This window comes from Eutrigla gurnardus (genome assembly GCF_963514095.1).
Source record: "Eutrigla gurnardus genome assembly, chromosome: 23".
NCBI lineage: Eukaryota > Metazoa > Chordata > Actinopteri > Perciformes > Triglidae > Eutrigla > Eutrigla gurnardus.
The window spans coordinates 15375379-15390593 of record NC_139934.1 but is presented as its reverse complement, the minus strand read 5'-3'; the positions used below and the strand labels follow the sequence as shown (position 1 = coordinate 15390593).

Sequence of the window (15215 nt, the reverse complement as noted above, 5' to 3'; positions counted from 1 at the left end):
CCTACAATTTCTATAGTGATATAATATCAGCATTATAATTATTATGACTATGATGATTTTTCATAATATTTTTGGTGCCCCCTCAGCACTTGGTGCCCTACGCACAGCGCTGCTTCTGTCATTGGGTTGTCAAGTGACAAAACTTGCACTGCACCTCGCCTCGGCGCATTAAAGGTGAGGAGAGGAGCTCATTTGATTCTGAATCACCTGTGTTAATCCCACTCCATGCCTTCTCTCCTCCCTCTTTCGTACTTGCGGGGGTAGGAGTGACAGGAGGAGTGCCTGCGCCCTACTGCGCTGTGCACGAAACTTGCAAAGTCCACGCGGACACACCCCGTCGTCGTCGGGCGCAGGTGCGCTGCGCCCCAACTGCGCCTGGCGTACGAAAACTAGGGCCCATAGTGGTTGGAGAATAAGGCTTGGAAGATGGCCAGAGCATTAGCGTTCAAGCGTTACAGGCCGTCTTCCACAGATCGCCCTCTTGGATACGGACCAGGTGGTAGGCGTTGCAGAGGTTGAGATTGGTAAAGATAGTGGCCCCCTCAAGGAGCTGGAACTCTGATAGGATGAGTGGTAAGGGGTAACTGTCCTTGACATTTAGGCCTTGATAATCAATGCGGGGCCTCAGTCTTATCCTTTTACACCACAAAGAAACCTGCCCCTGCAGAAGAGGATGATGGACAGATGATGCCACTGGCCAAGCAATCTGCAATGTAGGTTTCCATAGACCCTCTCCCAGGAGCAGACAGGGAGTAAAGACATCCAATGGGCAGGGATGTGCATGGGCTGCAGGTCCATGACACAGTCATAAGGTCGGTGCGGGAGCAGAGACTTGGCCTTGCTGAACACCTTGAATTTGTGGTATTCAGGAGGAACCCGGACACGTCTGGAGCTGCACTGGGTGAAGGTGGGCACAGATGTGTGGTAGCTTGCTTCGGGCAAATCTGGTGGAGGGAAGGATTCTACCCGAGGATGGCACCTGTGGTTCAGTCATTGTGAGGGTTGTGTTTGCACAGCCAAGTGTATCCTAGGATCACCGGAGTGTGAGGAAAGGGCAGGATGTGGAACTGGAGAGTCTCATGGTGATTGCCAGACAGGAGAATATGGACCGGAGAAGTCTGGTTGGTGATGGTCCCTAGCAGGTGACCATCCAGAGCGTTGGCTGGAATTGGGTGAGGCAGGGTGGCCCAGCCAAAACCCAGCTGGAAGGTGAGCCCTTCATTGATTATGCTGGCATCGATGAAGGTGGCAAGAGAATTGCGTTTTGGAAAATTGGCACCACGGTGAAACTGCAGCTACTATCAAACTTGTAACAAGTTCCTTTGGTTATCATGTGTAAAGAGGAAAGGTGTAATCAGGGGGAACTAAGGAATAATTGAACAGTAGCAAAATTGGTGTGCACATAGGGACTGGTGAAAAATTTGAAATTTTAGAGGTTTCGTAATCGGCCACAAAAAAGAGACACAAGACAGGAGAGTTTGTGGCAAAAGGCTGCATCTCTAGCTCCATCATACAGATGAGTTGTGCAACACCTCCTCACTCGTCAAATACCGACGCCGGGCTTTCTCGCAGTATATACTACATCAGTTGCTCTGAGCATCAAATAACGATGCCTGGCCAATCTGAGCCACTTCAGTCATTCATTCAATGTCATTAAATCACACAGGATCGGCAGACTGAGTCTGAGATAGGCAGCAACAAACGTTCATGTGATTAATGTATGTCTGACCTTATTAGCTGTGCATCAGACGGGTCAAATTGCAACTGGTACAGATATTATGTGATGACAGATTTGAGCTTCCTTGCATGAACTATTCAATACCCCGCCCCTTTCCAATGAAAGCCCCTCTACAGTGATATAAAATGCCGCTGCTGTGACATTGTTCAACGCAGAATGGAAAGCTTCACCTTAATAACAGCCTTGCTTCTCTGCAGCCTCAGTAAGTCCTGGTATTCAGTCATTCCTTAGCAGCAAATACAGTTATTATTTCTCTCTTATCTAGAAACCCACCTTTATTTTTTAAAATGCTAATTAGTGTTTTAGTGTTAGTTTTTTGTTTTTAATTTACTACAATTTACCCAATTTAAATGTTGCAAATTTGAGGAGTAAATGTCTTGTTGTCTCTGCTGTCTGTTTCAGGCTGGATGTCTGACTCGGTTTCTGTGGAGGTCCAGCCTGGTGAAGAAGTCACACTGCAGTGCCCCAACATTACCGTACAGCCAACTCTGGCTGAGTGGTTCAGACTGATCAACGGAAGCAAGCCCAGCTGCATCTCCTCCATCTACGGTTATGGTGGCGATGTTTTCTACTGTGATGGGTTTCAAAAAGGATTTGAATTGAGCTCCAACATCTCCACTGTCTTTCTCACAATCAAGCGGGTGGTATTATCTGACTCTGGACTTTATTTCTGTGGATTCTACAAAGATGAACATACAATCATTTCCAATGCAGTTCATTTAATCGTCCAAGGTAAGATTGGAGTTAAGAATTGCCTTGCAGTTATCTTTTTCTCATCATTTTAACAGTGTATCTCGATAATGTATGAAAACAGCATGAAGACAAACAAACTGCAAACCAAAACATATTCCATCAACATTTCTTTTTAGGTAACAGTGAATCTGATGGTGGACTGGACATTAAAACTGAAAGTAAGGTTGTCCTTTTCATTGTAAATGAATGAGCTAGTAATTATTACTATACTTATTCTATGACTTTTCTTGTAGACGAGCCTGATTTAAAGACAGACCTAATGAGTTTGATCCTGGTCGGTCTGACTGTTTTCCTCACCATACTCGTCATTGTTCTTGTTGTTAAAATCAGGAAACTTCAGAAAGGTACAGTAAGAAAATTATTTCTAGCACATGATGGATAAATCCTCAGTAATATGATCAGTAATAATTAAATAATCACACTTTGTCTTTTGCCGTTTAGCCGTGAATGAAGAAACGCAGACAGAAAGAAACGAGGTGAACCCAGAACTTTAAATAAACTGTGTTTATGGTTTTAAAGTTAATGCTCAGTGGCATCAAACAGGAAATAGTCCTCTTTGAGCTCAATTAAAAATGATCCTGTTAATTCCTACTTTTAAACTCTAATTTCAGCTGTGATCTTTAAAGTGAGGTTCATTAGCTTCCTCACTCTCTTCTTCCTAACACTGATTTCCCCTCTGAAACACACAGGAATGCTCCATCAGCTCAATCAGAAGATTTGTTTTGCCTTTTTATTGCATACAGTTACAAACAACAAGCAGTTACAACATTGTTACTTTAAAATGTAAACATAACCACAGTGCAGTATAGCAAACGTAATTCTGTTCATGAGCTTTTGTCATACACAGACACCACAAAAAAGGATTTTTGTGAAACCCAGCTACAGTGTGTGTGATGTGACTTTATATACTCTGATTAACAGAATCTGGGATCAGATGAACTGAACTACGCAGCTCTAAGTTTCCAGGCAAAAAGAAGAAGGCCTGCATCGGACAGAGAGCTGGAGCCAAACGTTGTGTATGCTGCCACCAGATAGACTTCATAATGTTCCTCTGCTGGTTTGTTTGGTTCAGTGTTAGAGGAAGGATCTACTTAATAAAACATGTTTAGAATAATATGTCTGATTTTTCTTGCTCATGATTCTTCCTGTCTCTCTCTCTCTCATGGTCAAAGTGTCTATATTTCTTTTTTTGTCTGCTTAATGTGTAATGGAGTCAGGAAGGACACTGATGACTGTCAAACGTACTTGGTCTGTGGAGGGTGTGGCGTACACATCACTTGTTTTACAGGAAGAGACAGCACAGTGTGGGCTTAAAACCACTGAGGTGAACATGTCTGAAGTCAAAGCTCTGTGGAAACCATCAACAGAAGCTGTGAAAACTAAATAAAGGTTTGTGGTGTGAAAGCAAGTGAAGCCGTTGTCTCTACCATTAATCATAACATGCGGTCCTATGATCATACTTATAATGCTTCTCTAGTAAAGACATCCCTTGGGCAGGGATGTGCCAGGCTGCAGGTCCATGACGCAGTCATAAGGTTGGTGCAGGGGCAGAGACTTGGCCTTGCTGAACACCTCCTTGAATTTATGGTATTCAGGAGGAACCTGCACTGGGCGAAGGTGGGCACAGATGTGTGGTAGCTTGCTTCAGGCAAATCTGGTGGAGGGAAGCATTCACCCGAGGATGGCACCTGTGGTCCAGTCATTGTGAGGGTTGTGTTGGCACAGCCAAGGGTATCCTCAGATCACCGGAATGTGAGGAGAGGGCAGGATGTGGAACTGGAGAGTCTCATGGTGATTGCCAGACAGGAGCATATGGAAGTCTGGTTGGTGATGATCCCTAGCAGGTGACCGTCCAGAGCTTTGGCTGGAATTGGGTGAGGCAGGGTGGCTCGGCCCAAACCCAGCTGGAAGGTGAGCCCTTCACTGATTATGCTGGCATTGATGAAGGTGGCAAGAGAATGTGAACCATCTGACAGGAGAAGCTTGACATGGTTGAAAGAAGGCTGTGTGCTTGTATGGTGCACCAGAACCTCTGTCTTTACTTTGAGCCCTGGATTTTACTGGTGTGACACCATCACATTAAAAATAAGTGTCATTGAAATGTCATAAATTAATGTCAAGGTTATTCAATATACATAGGATGTCTAAGTAGCAAGTGTTTGAAATGATATTTGCAAGTATTAACCTATGAAACTATTTTTATTCCACTGTTATATTTTTTGGTTTCGTGGAGAGGTAACAAGTGCAAGAGTGTTTTGGAAAATTGACGCCACAGTGAAACTGCAGCTTCTATCAAATTTGTAACAAGTTCATTTGTTTATCTAGTGTAAAGAGGAAAGATGTAATCAGGGGGAACTAAGGACTAATTGAACAGTAGCAAAATTGGTGTGCACATGGGGACTGGTAAAAAATTGGACATTTTTGAGGTTTAGTAATCGGCCATTAAAAAGTGACACAAGACAGGAGAGATTGTGGCAAAAGGCTACATCCCTAGCTCCATCATACAGACCAGTGGTGCAACACCTCCTCAATCCCAACTCGTCAAATAACGACACCGGGCTTTCTCGCACTTTAAACTACGTCAGTTGCTCTGAGCATCAAATAACAACGCCTGGCCAATCTCAGCTGCTTCAGTCATTCATTTAGTGTCATTAAATCACACAGGAGCAGCAGACTGACTCTGAGATGAGCATGGGCAGCAACAAACTTGCATGTGATTAATGTATGTCTGACCCTATAAGTTGTGCATCAGACGGCTCAAATTGCAACTGGTACAGATATTATGTGGTGACAGATTTGAGCTTCCTTGCATGAACTATTCAATACCCCGCCCCTTTCCAATGAAAGCCCCTCTACAGTGATATAAAATGCCCCTGCTGTGACATGGTTCAACGCACAATGGAAAGCTTCACCTTAATAACAGCCTTGCTTCTCTGCAGCCTCAGTAAGTCCTGGTATTCAGTCATTCCTTAGCAGCAAATACAGTTATTATCTCTCTTTTATCCAGAAACCCACCTTTATTTTTTAATATGCAAATAAGTTAGTATTTTGTTTCTAATTTACTATAATTTAACGAATTGAAATGTTGCAAATTTGAGGAGTAAATGTCTTGTTGTCTCTGCTGTCTGTTTCAGGTTGGATGTCTGACTCGGTTTCTGTGGAGGTCCAGCCTGGTGAAGAAGTCACACTGCAGTGCCCCAGCATTACCGTAGAGCCAACTCTGACTGAGTGGTTCAGACTGATCACCGGAAGCAAGCCAAGCTGCATCTCCTCTATGTTCATATATGGTGTCAAATATGTCTACTGTGATGGGTTTCAAAAAGGATTCAAAATGAGCTCCAACACATCCACTGTCTTTCTCACAATCAAGCGGGTGGTAGTATCTGACTCTGGACTGTATTTCTGTGGATTCTACAAAGATAAACATACAATCATTTCCTATGCAGTTTATTTAACCGTCCAAGGTAAGACTGGATTTAAGAATTGCCTTGCAGTTATCTTTTTCTCATCATTTCAACAGTGTATCTCGATAATGTATGAAAACAGCATAAAGACAAACAAACTGCAAACCAAAACGTATTACATCAACATTTCTTTTTAGGTAACGGTGAATCTGATGGTGGACTGGACATTAAAACTGAAAGTAAGTTTGTCCTTTTCATTGTAAATGAATGAGCTAGTAATTATTACTATACTTATTCTATGACTTTTCTTGTAGACGAGCCTGATTCAAAGACAGACCTAATGAGTTTGATCCTGGTCGGTCTGACTGTTTTCCTCACCATACTCGTCATTGTTCTTGTTGTTAAAATCAGGAAACTTCAGAAAGGTACAGTAGGAAAATTATTTCTAGTGCATGATGGATAAATCCTCAGTAATATGATCAGTAATAATTAAATAATCACACTTTGTCTTTTGCCGTTTAGCCGTGAATGAAGAAACGCAGACAGAAAGAAACGAGGTGAAACCAGAACTTTAAATAAACTGTGTTTATGGTTTTAAAGTTAATGCTCAGTGGCATCAAACAGGAAATCATTTCAGCTGTGATCTTTAAACTGAGGTTCATTAGCTTCCTCACTCTCTTCTTCCTAACACTGATTTCCCCTCTGAAACACACAGGAATGCTCCATCAGCTCAATCAGAAGATTCGTTTTGCTTTTTTATTGCATACAGTTACAAACACTGCACGGTGGTGTAGTGGGTAGCACTCTCGCCTTACAGCAAGAGGGTCCCGGGTTCTATTCCTGGGTTCCTTCTGTATGGAGTTTGCATGTTCTCCCCGTGTAAGCATGGGTTCTCTCCGGGTTCTCCGGCTCCCTCCCACAGTCCAAAGACATGCATGGGGATAGGTTAATTGATGACTCTAAATTGCCCGTAGGTGTGAATGTGAGCGTGAATGGTTGTCTGTCTCTACACCCTGCCTTCGCCCAATGAGAGCTGGGATCGGCTCCAGCCCCCCCGTGACCCTGAATACAGGATAAGCGGTAGACAATGGATGGAAGGACAGTTACAAACAACAAGCAGTTACAACATTGTTACTTTAAAATGTAAACATAACCACAGTGCAGTGTAGCAAATTAAATAAGTAATTCTGTTTATGAGCTTTTGTCATACACAGACACCACAAATAAAGATTTTTGTGAAACTCAGCTACAGTGTGTGTGATGTGACTTTATATACTCTGATTAACAGAATCTGGGATCAGATGAACTGAACTACGCAGCTCTAAGTTTCCAGGCAAAAAGAAGAAGGCCTGCATCGGACAGAGAGCTGGAGCCAAACGTTGTGTATGCTGCCACCAGATAAACTTTGCTTTATAATGTTCCTCTGCTGGTTTTTTTGGGTCAGTGTTGGAGGAAGGATCTACTTAATAAAACATGTTTATAATAATCTGTCTGTTTTTTCTCGCTCATGATTCTTCCTGTTTCTCTCTCTCTCATGGTCAAAGTATCTAAGTGTCTTTTTTGTCTGCTTAATGTGTAATGGAGTCAGGAAGGACACTGATAACTGTCAAACGTACTTGGTCTGTGAAGGGTGTGACGTTCACATCACTTGTTTGACAGGAAGAGACAGCACAGTGTGGTCTTAAAACCACTGAGGTGAACATGTCTGAAGTCAAAGCTCTGTGGAAACCATCAACAGTAGCTGTGGAAACTGTCCCACGTGTTTAAAATAAAAGGAACTGCTGTATTTAGACTCTTTGGAGAATCAGTGGAGGCAGGATATTAATAAAGGAATAAACAGCAACTTGTGGTTGTCAAAAATGTACTATGAGTTTACATTGGAGAAGCATTGATTGCATTTTTTTGTGCAGATATTTTTTCTTAAGTCTGACCTGACCATCACAATTTTTGCCAATTATATTTTCTTTCTAACTATAATTGAGAGCAAGACTTCACACTAACCTTTTTCTACACACATGAAAGACAGGTAAAATTCTTTATTATATTATTAATATGAGGGAACATAGTTGAGTTCTTTTAACTGGTGGTGCCCTTATCATCTGTGTGAGTATTTGTGCTACCACCACGATGAGCGAGTAAGGAGATCCAGTGGTATCCCTCTAAAGTCAAAGTCCCAGTCATGATCGGCTCTTTGCAAATGAGGGAAACCTCAAAGATTCTTTAGAGAATAAATAAAGGTTTTTGGTGTGAAAGCAAATGAAGCAGTCGTGTCTCCATTAATCATAACATGCGGTCCTATGACCATACTTATAATGCTTATCTAATTATGTATTAATAAAGAGCCTAATACATAAACTGTATCAGAAGCATTAACGTACTGCATAAACTGCTAATATAATCATATATAATTTATTTTCCCCACGTTTGGACATGTTTGACAATGCATACTTTATTTCCCTTGGTCTGGTCCAAATGAATCCAAATACCAACTAGCCAGCAGATAGGACTCAGGAACACACTGTAACTGAAGAAGTGATGCTTCATCATATTAATCTACTTCTTGTACTCATGGTCAGTTTCTTCTGCTTTAAGAACATTACACCAGGGTTTTTTTTATATGAATATAGCAACAAAGACTTGAAAGCTATCTGTTGAAGTTGTTTACTGAAGCTTCCTTCGGGAACAGTGATACCAGAAACACTGGACAGAACTTGAGTTCACACAAAGTGAGATTAGGGGCCCTAGTTTCGTAGACCAGGCGCAGTCAGCTCTCAGCGCACCTGCGCCATGCCGACGGGGTGTGTCCGCCTGGACTTTGCAAGTTTCGTGCACCGCGCAGGCTCGCGCAGGCACACCTCCCGTCACTCCCACCCGCGCAAGTGGGATAGAGGGAGGAGAAGAAGGCGTGAGTGGGAGACGAGGAGACGAGGCGTGGACTGGGTTTAATACAGCCGATTCAGATCACCAATCAAATGAGCTCCTCTCCTCTCCTTTAATGCGTTAGGGGAGGTTCAGTGCAAGATCCGTCACTTGACAACCCGATGACAGAAGCAGCGCCGCCGCTCCCACCACGCGCATCACGCGCTGTGCGTGCGTATCATAATAATAACAATACCGATATTATAATAAACAGGAGAGAGAGAGAGAGGGAGATGTTTTGGTCCGAGAGGCTGAGTTTCCGTTACGCGTACCATCCGCCTTTGATCTGACGTCAGATGTGATGGGACAATCTATATAGATATAAATTCACGTGTTGATTCAATTAGTTGCATTAAATAGTGTTTGTTGTGATTATTTATTGCATTTAAATGTGCCTGGAACTGTGGACACCTGCCTGTGAGGTCTCGGTGACGTGTGCGCACTGCGCGCCGTCAGCCAAACTTCCACTCCGCCAGCTGTGATTCGCATTGAATGAATGGACTTTATTTACGCCTCGCGCCGAAAGTAGACCAGGTTGGAGCTGGCGGGCTTTCAGCGCAGTCTCGGCGAGGCTTTTTGCCACAAGACTTCCGCTACGCCAAGCTGAATCTGTGACGCCTCCCCCTGCTGCGCCGCCACACCCATCTTGGCGCAGGCGATCCACCAAACTGCCAAACTGACCATGCACAAGGCTGCGCGGGTCGAAACTTGCATTGCGCCACGAAACTAGGGCCCAATATGTTATAACATGTTCTTTTTTCTAGATTATTTTTTTGGCTAGAGCGCCATTGAAGCCTTTTTTTTATTCCTTTATTCAGACAGTGTGGAAACAGGGAGAGAGAGAGGGAGATGACATGCAGGAAACGCGTACCAGGTGGGAGTCGAACCCAGGACCACCGCGTGGAGGACAATGAGCCTCTATACATGGGGTGGCTGCCTTAACCACTGCGCCACCAGCCGCCCCATAACTTCTTCTGAAGCTATACTGGATGACACAGAGAGCAGTGCATTTAGATAAGTTAACTGTTTATGCAAACCTGTGTTTCAAAAGTCAGTTCACTTATAATATTTCACTTTGATACAGCCACAAAAAAGGAGGATTCAGGAGTTACCTCTTCCTGTTAGGAGAATAGTGTCATTTGAAATGTAATTTTCTGCATTTCGGCACTCTCTGTTACCCCTCTCACCGTGTCCAACCACCACTTTGTGACTTTCTCCCTCCCCATGAAGTCCACCACGTCCCAACCCTCTACGCCTCAAACTGTCACCACCCGCCGCAGCCTGAAATCCATCACTCCCTCCGCTCTCTCCTCAACTGTTCTTTCCTCACTACCATCCACAGAACAATTCTCCCTAATGCCTACTGAGGAAGCCTCCTCCAACCTGATGACCTCACTCTCCTCTTCTTTGGACACTCTGTCCCCGAATCTCACGACCAGCCCAGTGTGCGAGCGGCAGAGAGAAAATGGAAGAAATCAGGCCAGGACCTTGCTCACTACCACCACCTCCTCTCTGACTTCACCTCAAATGTTTCGGCAGCTAAATCTGCCTTCTACCTGTCAAGGATCAACTCTTCCGCCTCCAACCCCAGGAAACTCTCTCCATGTTCTCCTCCCTCCTCACCCCTCCTACCCCTCCCCCTCCTTCCTCCCTCCCTGCTGATGACTTTGCAACTTACTTTACTAAGAAAGTAAAAGACATCAGCTCCTCATTCACTCCTATAACCTCCCAGAAAACATCTCCCCCAACTCTCAACTCTGATGGCCTAACCAGCTTTAGCCCTCTCACCTCTGAAGACGTTCACACACTTGTTACTTCTAACCGTGCCACCACCTGCTGCCTTGACCCGATTCCCTCCTCTCTACTCCAAGACATCTCACACGACAACTTGCCATTCCTCAGCACCGGCTTCACCCTCCTAAAAAAACCCCACCCTAGACGCACATGGATTCTCCTACCATTGTTATGCAGATGACACCCAGCTATTCCTCTCTTTTCCCCCAACCTCCGACAATCACATTGCAACTCGCATCTCGGAATGTCTGGTAGACATCTCCGCCTGGAAATCTGCACTTCACCTCAACCTTAACCTGAATAAAGCCGAACTCCTCTTCATCCCGGGGAAAGACTGCCCTCGTATGAACCTGTCGGTCACTGTCGAGGGCATCACGGTATTGCCGTCGTCAACTGCGAGGAACCTGGGTGAAATCCTCAATGACCAACTATCCTACACCCCCCAACATCACTGCTGTGGCCCGATCCTGCAGATTTGCCCTCTACAATATCCACAGGATTCTGACTTTCCTCACAAAGGATGCAACGCAACTCCTGGTCCAAACCCTGGTCCAAACCCTGGTCCAAACCCTGGTCATCTCCCGCCTTGACTCCTGCAACTCTCTCCTGGCTGGACTCCCGGCCTCGGTGGCTAAACCATTGCAGCGTATCCAGAACGCTGCAGCACGCCTTATCTTCATTCTACCCAAATTCTCCCATGTGACCCCCCTCCTCCGTGACCTCCACTGGCTCCATGTTGCAGCACGCATCCAATTCAAGACGATGGCACTGGCCTTCAAGGCCAGCAATCAAACAGCACCCATCTACCTTCAAACACTGGTCAAACCTCATGCCCCGACGCAAGCACTTCACTCCTCTACTTCAGCTGGCCGGCTAGTACCACCATCGCTGAAATCAAACGAATGTTGCTCAGCAAAGTCCAGACTCTTCTCTGTTCTGGCGCCTCAGTTGTGGACCGAACTCCCGACCAATGTCAGGACAGCAGAGTCACTTGCCATTTTCTGAAAAAGGCTCAAGACTCAGAGAGACTTCACCTTGACTCTAGCATGACTCACTAACAACACACACCCCCCCCCCCCCCACACACACACACAACAAAAATAGCACTTCTATGTTCTTACCTATAGCACTTTGATCATAGCACTGTGTTCTTAAGGTATATTTGCTGAACAGCTACTACTTAACTCAGACGAGGACCTAGCACTTGTTGCTCTTACTTTATTGGCAATGATATGTTGTAGTTCCTTTCTTTTGACAAATGCACTTATTGTAAGTCGCTTTAGACAAAAGCGTCTGCTAAATGCCCTAAATGTAAATGTATGTAATGTAAATTTATAGTAAGATTTTTTTAACAGTAAAGTGTCTTTGAGGCTTCATAAAGCATTGCATGTATTACAATTATTATACTTCTGAATACTTTGTGATATGTTAAGTGTTATTTTCTTAATTGCTAGAGACTTTTAAAGCTCCCTTCCAGAAACACATGCTGTAAAATGTATATTCTGTCGATCTTGATTTCTACACTAAGAGAAGTCTGATCATAGGTAGTTAAAAAAAGAGCATGGTACAATTGCCTCTCGTCATTAAACTATCTTCCTTGTCATTGAGCTTGACTGGAGTTAAGTCTCTTAGCCATCCGAATGTACTGAAGGTTTTTATGATGAGTCCAAACCAGGAATGGCAGCTTGGTCCTGTCCAGCCAGTGTCCCCACTCTTCAAGAGCCAGCTTGACCACCTAGAGCTACCTGTTGCCAATGTTATAGTTTGTCACGGCCGGAGATAGGTGCCGAGAGAAAAAGGTGCAGGGATGGAGTATCCGGTCGGTTTGGCAAGTTGCCACAATACGGCCCTCACTCCATTGGAAGCGTCCACTTCCATGGCAAACTGTGAGACGGAATCATGACCTTGAAAGATGGGGGCAAAGGTAAATCTTGCCTTGGGTGTCCGACAGTCTATTCTGTGGCTTGGGTCCAGTGGAAAGGGAACTTCGAAGAGGAGAGAGCCGTGAGGGGGGCAGCAACTTACCTGTAGTTTCGTATGAAGCAGCAGTAAAAATTGGTAAACCCCAAGAATTGGTGGAGCTGCTTCTGGAAGTCAGAAACTGCCCAGGAAGTGACCACTGAGACTTTAGCCGGTTTCATCTAGATATTGCCCTGTGCAATGATGTACCCCAGGGAGGAGATGGAGGAGGCATGGAACTCACACTTTTCTGCCTTAACAAAGACCAAGTTTTCCAGAAAACACTGCAGAACAGTCTGTACGTGGTGGACATGTTTGTCCTGGGACTTGGAGTAGATAAGGATGTCATTGAGGTAAACGAACACACAGCGGTTGAGCATGTCTCTGAGGATGTCGTACACCAAGGCTTGGAAGATGGCCAGAGCATTAGCGTTAAAGCATTACAGGCCGTCTTCCACGAATCGCACTCTTGGATACGGACCAGGTGGTAGGCGGTGCAGAGTTTTAGATTGGTAAAGATAGTGGCCCCCTCAAGGAGCTAGAACTCTGATAAGATGAGTGGAAAGGGGTAACTGTCCTTGACATTTAGGCCCCGATAGTCAATGCTGGGCCTCAGTCTTATCCTCCTACACCACAAAGAAACCTGCCCCTGCAGGAGAGGATGATGCCAGCGGGAAACAATCTGCAATGTAGGTTTCCATAGACCATCTCTCAGGAGCAGACAGGGAGAAAAGACATCCCTTGGGCATGGATGTGCCGGGCTGCAGGTCCATAAGGCCGGTGCGGGGACAGAGACCTGGCCTTGCTGAACACCTCCTGTTGGCACAGCCAAGTGTATCCTAGGATCACCAGAATGTGAGGAGAGAGCAGGATGTGGAGCTGGAGAGTCCCATGGTGATTGCCAGACAGGAGCATATGGACTGGAGAAGTCAGGTTGGTGATGGTCCCTAGCAGGTCAATGCAGGACCTCAGTCTTATCCTTCTACACCACAAAGAAACCTGCCCCTGCAAGAGAGGATGATGGACAGATGATGCCACTGGCCAAGCAATCTGCGATGTAGGTTTCCATAGACCCTCTCCCAGGAGCAGACAGGGAGTAAATACATCCCTTGGGCAGGGATGTGCCAGGCTGCAGGTCCATGACGCAGTCATAAGGTTGATGCAGGGGCAGAGACTTGGCCTTGCTGAACACCTCCTTGAATTTATGGTATTCAGGAGGAACCTGCACTGGGCGAAGGTGGGCACAGATGTGTGGTAGCTTGCTTCAGGCAAATCTGGTGGAGGGAAGCATTCACCCGAGGATGGCACCATGGTCATTGTGAGGGTTGTGTTGGTACAGCCGAGGGTATCCTAGGATCACCGGAATATCCTAGGATCACCGGAATGTGAGGACAGGGCAGGATGTCGAACCGGAGAGTCTCATGGTGATTGCCAGACAGGAGAATATGGACCGGAGAAATCTGGTTGGTGATGGTCCCTAGCAGGTGACTGTCCAAAGCATTGGCTGGAATTGGGTGAGGCAGGGTGGCCCGACCCAAACCCAGCTGGAAGGGGAGCCCTTTATTGATAATGCTGCCATCAATGAAGGTGGCAAGAGAATGTGAACCATCTGACAGGAGAAGCTTGACATGGTTGAAAGAAGGCTGTGTGCTTGCACCAGAACCTCTGTATTTACTGTGAGCCCTGGATTTTACTGGTGTCACACCATCACAAGTGTCATTGAAATGTCATAAATTAATGTTAAGTTTATTTAATTTACATAGGATGTCTATGTAGCAAGTTATTGAAATGATATTTGCAAGTATTAACCTTTCAAAAGATTCTTATTCCACTGTTACATTTTCGGTTTCGTGGAGAGGTAGCAAGTGCGAGAGTGTTTTGGAAAATTGGCGCCACAGTGAAACTGCAGCTACTGTCAGACTTCCAACAAATTCCTTTGCTTATCTTGTGTAACGAGGAAAGATGTAATCAGGGGAAACTAAGGACTAATTGAACAGTTGCAAATATGGTGTGCACATGAGGGCTGGTAAAAAAAAGTTTGAAATTTTAGAGGTTTTGTAATCAGCCACAAAAAAGTGACACAACGCAGGAGCGTTTGTGGCAAAAGGCTACATCTCTAGCTCCATCATACAGACCAGTGGTGCAACACCTCCTCACTCGTCAACTCGTCAAATACCAGGTTTTCTCGCACTTTATACTAGGTCAGTTGCTCTGAGCATCAAATAACAACACCTGGCCAATCTGAGTCATTCATTCAGTGTCATTAAATCACACAGGATCGGCAGACTGAGTCTGAGATAGGCAGCAACAAACTTGCATGTGATTAATGTATGTCTGACCTTATTAGCTGTGCATCAGACGGCTCAAATTGCAAGTGGTACAGATATTATGTGGTGACAGATTTGAGCTTCCTTGCATGAACTATTACTACTACTATATATACCCCGCCCCTTTCCAATGAAAGCCCCTCTACAGTGATATAAAATGCCCCTGCTGTGACATGGTTCAATGCACAATGGAAAGCTTCACCTTAATAACAGCCTTGCTTCTCTGCAGCCTCAGTAAGTGCTGGTATTCAGTCATTCCTTAGCAGCAAATACAGTTATTATCTCTCCTTTATCCAGAAACCCACCTTTATTTTTTAATAT

The 15215-nt window shown here is 44.9% G+C and overlaps 1 protein-coding gene across 1 annotated transcript; it reads left to right on the top strand.

Moving 5' to 3' along the window:
- The first annotated feature begins 1908 nt into the window (after positions 1-1908).
- Positions 1909-7520, top strand: LOC311008595 (uncharacterized protein). Its single transcript, XM_084002322.1, has 6 exons — positions 1909-1940; positions 2141-2470; positions 6093-6134; positions 6210-6320; positions 6418-6452; positions 7184-7520. The coding sequence occupies exons 2-6, from the start codon at positions 2146-2148 to the stop codon at positions 7295-7297; spliced, it is 627 nt and encodes a 208-aa protein (XP_083858448.1). The 5' UTR covers positions 1909-1940; positions 2141-2145; the 3' UTR covers positions 7298-7520.
- The last annotated feature ends 7695 nt before the right edge of the window (positions 7521-15215 follow it).

Coding starts and splice junctions, on each gene's coding strand:
- LOC311008595 (XM_084002322.1), top strand. CDS start 2,146: ATGTCTGACTCGGTTTCTGTGGAGGTCCAGCCTGGTGAAGAAGTCACA. Junction 6,135..6,209: donor ACTGGACATTAAAACTGAAA/GTAAGTTTGTCC, acceptor CTTTTCTTGTAG/ACGAGCCTGATTCAAAGACA. Junction 6,453..7,183: donor CGCAGACAGAAAGAAACGAG/GTGAAACCAGAA, acceptor TCTGATTAACAG/AATCTGGGATCAGATGAACT.